Consider the following 6018-nt stretch of genomic DNA (forward strand, 5'->3'; position numbering starts at 1 on the left):
CCAACTACAAATTAAAAATAAATTACTATGTCGCAATTTACATTTTAAAACAAGTCCTTGTAGAAGAGGGAGGGCGGGGAGGGGGGGGGAGAAGCTGGTACTCTACGCTGGACTTTTCGCCCACTTTTAAACACGGGGCATGGCAATATCTTAAGGGATGGGGGGGGCGGGCAGGAAAAAAGTATTTCTCAAAGCAATTAAAAAAAAAAACTTACGTGTTATTGGAGTAACACTGTCCTTTAACAAACCAAGACATGCTTTGGGGCTGTCTCTGTACAAAAGCTTTTCGCGTGCGCTCGCTCCCCTCCGCGGGCGCGGCGGGGCCGGCGGCGCGGTGCTGCGCGGTGTCCCCGCGGTGTCCCCGCGGCGGGGCGCGCTCAGAACTTGCCGCAGTCGTAGACGAAGGCCCCGGAGGTGCGGTAGAGCGGCTGGCTGCCGGGGAAGGCCATCTGACAGCTGCCGCCGCCCCCCGCCCCGCCGCCGCCGCCGCCGCCGCCCCCCGCCCCGCCGCCACCGCCGCCGCTGCCGCCCGGCGAGGCGCTGAGGCCCAGCCGCGGCGCCTCGAAGACCTCCCGCGGGGCGGCGGCGAAGCCCTGCTGCGGCCCCGCGTAGCCCGCCGCGCCCGCCAGCGGGCCCAGCTCCCCCGCCGCCGCCGCCGCCGCCGCTGCCGCCGCCGCCGCCTGGTTGAGGTACCAGGAGGCCAGGCGGCCCTGGTGCGGGTGCGGGTGGTGCCCCTCCTGGTGGCCGCCCGCCGCGCCGCCCAGCCCGCCGTGCCCCAGCGCCCCGCCGCCGCCGCCCCCCGCCCCGCCGCCGCCGCCGCCGCCGCCGCCGCCCGTGGGCATGGCGTAGTCGGGCAGCGGGTCCTCGGCGGGGCTGGCGGCGGTGGCGGGCAGGTGGCCGGGTCGGTCGGCGCCGCCCGCCGCCGCGTAGAGGCTCATGGCCTGCATGTTGCAGTGGTAGGTGCCGGCGGCGGCGCCGGCGGCCGCCTGGCCGCAGGGCGAGCCGTAGACGGAGCTGTGGCCCGGCGAGTAGCCGCCGAGGGAGAGGGCGGGCGGGATGCCGGTGCGCGGGGCGGCGGCGGCGGGGGCCAGGAGGCCGGCGCCCAGCTCGGCGGCGGCTTGCGGCGAGCCCCGCAGCGAGGTCATGATGTTGTCCACGCTGAAGCCCGGGCCGTGGTGGTGGGGCGGGGGCGGGGGCGGCGGCGGGGGCGGCGGCGGCGGCTCGGGGGCCTCCAGGCTGAGGGAGCGGCTGGAGGGGAGGGTGCTGCGGGGGCTGCCGCCGCTGGAGAGGCTGCTGCTGCTGTCGGGGCTCTCGATCTTGGGCACGGCGCCGAGCGGCGGCGCGGCGCCGGGGGGGGACACGGCCTGCGGCGGCGAGGCCGTGCCGTTCTCCGTCTTGATGTCCTGGATGCGGACGGGCGGCGGCGGCGGCGCGGCACTGCCCCCGGCGGGGCCGCCCTCGGGCTCGGCGGCGGCGGGCGGCGGCGGGCGCGGCGGGGCATGGTCCTTGAGGTGCAGGCGGTCCTTCTCCTCCTTGTCCTTGACGGCGTCCTTCTTCTTGAAGCGGCGGCGGCGGCGGAGGAAGCTGCCGTTCTCGAACATGTTGTAGGAGTCGGGGTCGAGGGTCCAGTAGCTGCCCTTGCCGGGCTTCTTGTCGTCGCGGGGCACCTTGACGAAGCACTCGTTGAGGGAGAGGTTGTGGCGGATGCTGTTCTGCCAGCCCTGCTTGTTGTCCCGGTAGAAAGGGAACCGCTCCATGATGAACTGGTAGATCCCGTTCAAGGTGATCTTCTTATCGGGCGCGTTCTGGATGGCCATGGTGATGAGGGCGATGTAGCTGTAGGGCGGCTTCACCATATCCTTGGGCTGCGGCGGCGGCGTGTAGGGCCCGTAGGCGCGGGCCATGCCGGCCGGGTACTGCTCGTGGGCCGGGTGGGAGTACATGCTCATCGGGGCCGGCATGGCCGTGTAGCCCCCGCCGGCCGCCGCCGCGGCGGCGCGGTAGTAGCTCTGCTCTCCGCCGAGGTACGGCACCACTCCCAGGGAGTTGGGACTGGACACGGAGTAGCGAGCCTGCATGTCCTCCCGTCAGCTTTCCCCCACCCTCCCCGCCGGACCAAACAGCGCGTCCCTTCCCCCTCCACCCCTCCGCCGCTCCGCGGACCGAGCTGGACCGGGCGGCCGGGCAACCCCCACCCCCCCACCCCCCCGGCGGAGCGCGGAAAAAGGGAGGAAGAATAACGACGGCAGCGCCGAAAGTCTCCTCTTCTTCGCCCAGGAGAGCCCACCGGCAAGCTCCCGCACTCCACGCGGAGGGGAAAAAAAGAAATCAAAAAAGGGGAAAAAATGGAGGGGGGTGAAAAATGTTTTTAAAAAGAAAACGCGGGAGGGGGGGGGGAAAAGTAATCGCAGCGGAGAAAGCAACTTCCAAACGCAGAAAGAGTATTAAGAAAATAAAACCTTTGCAAAGAGGCTCCCACGCTCCCAGTTCCTTGTTCCACGGGGATCTGCAACAAGTTGTCTGCAAAGGAGGGACAAAAGTAGAGGGATGTGTTTTGTTGGCTTTTTTTAAGCGAGCTGAAGAAGAAAAAAATCCACCTTCCCGATCTCCCAGTGCAAAGTCTCCCTCTCTCTCTCCCTCTCGCTTTTTTTCAGTCTCTTTTTCAGTCGCAGGCTGCTTTGGGAAGCATCGGAAAAACTCCTGAACTTTTGAGCATCCGTCACCACGGCGAGAACTTTTTTACGCACTTACAGTTTTCTCCTTTTTTTTTCCCTCCCTCTCCTCTCTCGGTCTCCTTTTTTTTTTTTTTTCCTCTCTTTTTTTTTTCTTTTCCTCCTTTTGCAGGCGGCCCAGCTCCGCCCCGCCGAGCCGGGGCAGCCAATGGAGGCTGGGAGACACCCGGGGCTCTGAATGAGGAGGGAAAAAAAAAAAAAAAGGAGCGAGCAAGCAAGGAAAAAAAAAAAAAAGCCAGTAAGAAAGAAGGAAAAAAAAAAATCCCCGCAGCAGCCCTGGGAGTTGCAGCTCTCGGGGACCGGCCACACACGCTCGCCGCCACACGCGGCCGCCTTCGGAGCCGCGGGATCGCGCGGGGCGCTGCGTACCCGGGGGGACCCTTCCGCGCCCGCGCACGTTGCGCGCCGAGCCGCGCGAGCCCTTCCAGCCCGGTGCGTGCCCACCCACCCGCGTCCTTACGCTCGGGGCCACCCTCGCACACCCGCCCCGGGCACACGCACGACGTGCACGCCTGCACCAATGTGTGTATGTGTATAGATATAGATGTGTATGTATATGTGTATATGCTTCCACGGAGCGTTTTTGCACCCCGCGCTCCGCCACGCGTGTTTCTCTCACACTGTTACACACACACAGCGTTGTTGGTCTGTCTGCTCCGCACGCTCCAGCCGGGCTCTCCCCCTCCTCCGCTCCGGGCTGCTGCCCGTGCGGGCTGGGGGCTCCACGCCGCGGTGCCGCCTCGCTCCGTGCCCTCCCCGGCCAGGAGGCTCCGCTCACCCCAGCCGCCTTCCCCCCCCCCCGGCCGCGGGGACCGAGGGGACAGTGGGAGGGGGTGCGATGCCCCTGCTCCAGCAGCACCACCCTGCCCGCAGTCGGCTGCCTGCCCAAACGCTTCTGAGGAGGTTGCATTCCTCCGGCTGGCGGGGCTTTGACGAGCCCTCCAAAGCCCCTTTTTAATGAATCAGCCACCAAGGGCTTTCCTCTCTCCGCCTGCAAATCAAGCGCCCGCTGTCCCTGCTGTTTATAAACAGGGGCGCGTTGCTTTGTGCGGGGTCTTTAGCTCGCTCGTTCAGGTAATCTTTACAGACCTTACGGGATGTGCTAGGGAAAGCGGGTCTTTGCTGTATTTATTTATTTATCTATCTATCTATTTATTTATTTATTTACTTACTTACTTACTTGAGGCGGAGAGGGCATACTTTTGTTCCTACTCTAATGTGGACTCCGTGGTAGGTCAGGTGTGTCAAGTGGGGGGACGGACGACGACAGGAAGAAAAAGTACAATAAAATGAATGTTCCTTAAACTATTTGGCCGGTTCGGCCATGAAGGTTTGATTTGGTTTGCTGTTCCTTTTGTCTAAATATCTCAAATAATATTTGGGCTCTAATCAGAATAACACTTTAACGGGAGCTCAAAGGGAGCAGAGAGAGGGCTCAGTTATTAAATTTTTTTTAATTTTCCTTTTAATTTGCTGTTATATTTTAAGAAAGAAGACCACCTCTTCTTACTTTAAACACGGAGAGATTCGTATAGGTATTTTCACATTAGTGCATTTTACCAGGACTTCAGATATTCGAATTGCAACCTAGTGCTCTTCATTCACTTCGTAGCCGATACCTCTGAAGCTTCATTAGCGTTAATAATAGATCAGTTGAAAGGAACAAGCTGAAATCTATTTTAAGGGGTGGAATTTGCACGGGAAGACGTGTGTGTGTGTGTGTGTGTGCGTGTTTGTGAGATGTATCACCCACCCTGATCTCGTGACACCACAAATACGTCAAAAGACCCTTTTGGTTTCACTGATTTCAAACTCCCTTTCCACACTTTTCCCTGTGATCGATTGCTTTGGGGATCGTGTCTTTGGAGCGTGTTAAAGGCGCATCGTTTGCGTGGCGGTATTTTAGCACGTATGGCTTTTTCCTCTGAAACACCAATTCGATGGTTATTAAAAAAAAAAATGAGATGCAAGTCATGTGAAGGAGGTAATTTATATAGCCTAATATCTGCTCCTTTTCATATTCAAACATAACGGGTCTCCTTTTGGTAATAAATGTCAGTCCTTTAATGGTGAATACATTATCCCGTTTAGCCTGTTGTATTTCATCGTCTGGAATCTTTCACCTGCTCCTGCCTAATTACACGTTTTTCCCTTTCCTCCCACCACGGCAGAATTAATAAATGTGCAAGCACTGGACTAGATGTCAATTCCAACACTTTATATTTTCAAAAACTTTCTTGCTTTGCTGAAAAAAAAAAAAAAAGAGAGAGAGAGAGAAAGAAAAAAGGGCATTTTAGCACGCTTCCATGCAGCCCAGGTCATCCGGTTTTCCCACGGTGTTACCTGCCGTTAAAAACAATTTCCATGGGCTTCCCGCTCGCTCCCAGGAGCGGCCGTAACGTGCCGCCCCGAGAGCTGGACCCTTCACTGCCTTTTTCATTTTATCTGGATAATGTTTACGGTAGCGAAGCTGTTTCTCAGGCAGAGGCTGGAGTAACACCGAGAAGTTTCAGCAGAGGGAAGGGGGACCATTAATCCGCTGCATTTTGCATTTAATATATTTTGCAATAGCCTCTCTGATGCTATAATTGCGAACTGACGCAACTGCCGTGTGTGAAGTTACATACCTCAAACCAGCAGGACTCTGGGTTCTCTAGTGGAGGCACAAAAGTCACCATTGTGAGGGTTCGCAGGGTGATTTGGGGGTTGTGTGTGCGCCTGTTGAGGGGGGAACAACGGGTCGAGGGAGCCAGAAAGATCGGTTTCCCCCCCGGTGTGCTCGGATACCAACCAGAAAGAGTCCTTGGCGCTTGGGTTTCACCCACCCGCTCGCAATGCCGAGCTGCCTTTCCCCAGCGCCCTGTCTGGTCTGAGCCGTGTTAACCAGCCCGGCCTCCGGGTGGGACAGCCACATCTGCGGTGCACCGCCGGGGTCTGCCGCAGGAACGCAGCAGGGGGCCGCGGCAGTGCCCCCCCGCTCCCCTGCAGGACCCGGGCAGCGGGCACGGCCGCGGCCGCCTCCCCCCGCAGCCGGGCGAGGGGCGCCGCCGGCTGGAGCCCCGACGGGCAGCCCCGGGCCGAGGGAGCGGCGCTTCTCGGGAAACCCGCCGAGGCTTCACGTGTGTGGTCATCGGCAACCTTATTTACGGAGATGTCAGAAAGAAAGATGACATCGGAGCGGTGGGCGGAGGGGCTACCATTTGACCTGGGCAAAGCCCAGGTGGACCCAAACAATTCGCTGTGGGTTGTCCTCTCTTCTGAGAGACCTGGAGGTGACCTGCTTTCC

The 6018-nt window shown here is 59.9% G+C and overlaps 1 protein-coding gene across 3 annotated transcripts; it reads right to left on the reverse strand.

Moving 5' to 3' along the window:
• Nucleotides 1-261: 261 nt before the first annotated feature.
• On the reverse strand, nucleotides 262-2777 carry FOXC1 (forkhead box C1). 3 transcript variants are annotated; one of them, XM_037382379.1, is made up of 3 exons: nucleotides 2598-2777; nucleotides 2460-2520; nucleotides 262-1916 (listed from the first exon to the last, which is right to left on the reverse strand). In XM_037382379.1, exon 3 carries the CDS (start codon nucleotides 1902-1904, stop codon nucleotides 378-380), a length of 1527 nt encoding a protein of 508 aa, XP_037238276.1. In that variant the 5' UTR covers nucleotides 1905-1916; nucleotides 2460-2520; nucleotides 2598-2777; the 3' UTR covers nucleotides 262-377. The 3 variants fall into 3 exon arrangements, with proteins under 3 accessions (XP_037238276.1, XP_037238275.1, XP_037238273.1); XM_037382378.1 differs by having other exon boundaries at nucleotides 2460-2777; XM_037382376.1 differs by lacking the exons at nucleotides 2460-2520; nucleotides 2598-2777 and having other exon boundaries at nucleotides 262-2140.
• Nucleotides 2778-6018: the final 3241 nt, after the last annotated feature.

The sequence above is a fragment of the Falco rusticolus genome, chromosome 3 (assembly GCF_015220075.1).
Source record: "Falco rusticolus isolate bFalRus1 chromosome 3, bFalRus1.pri, whole genome shotgun sequence".
NCBI lineage: Eukaryota > Metazoa > Chordata > Aves > Falconiformes > Falconidae > Falco > Falco rusticolus.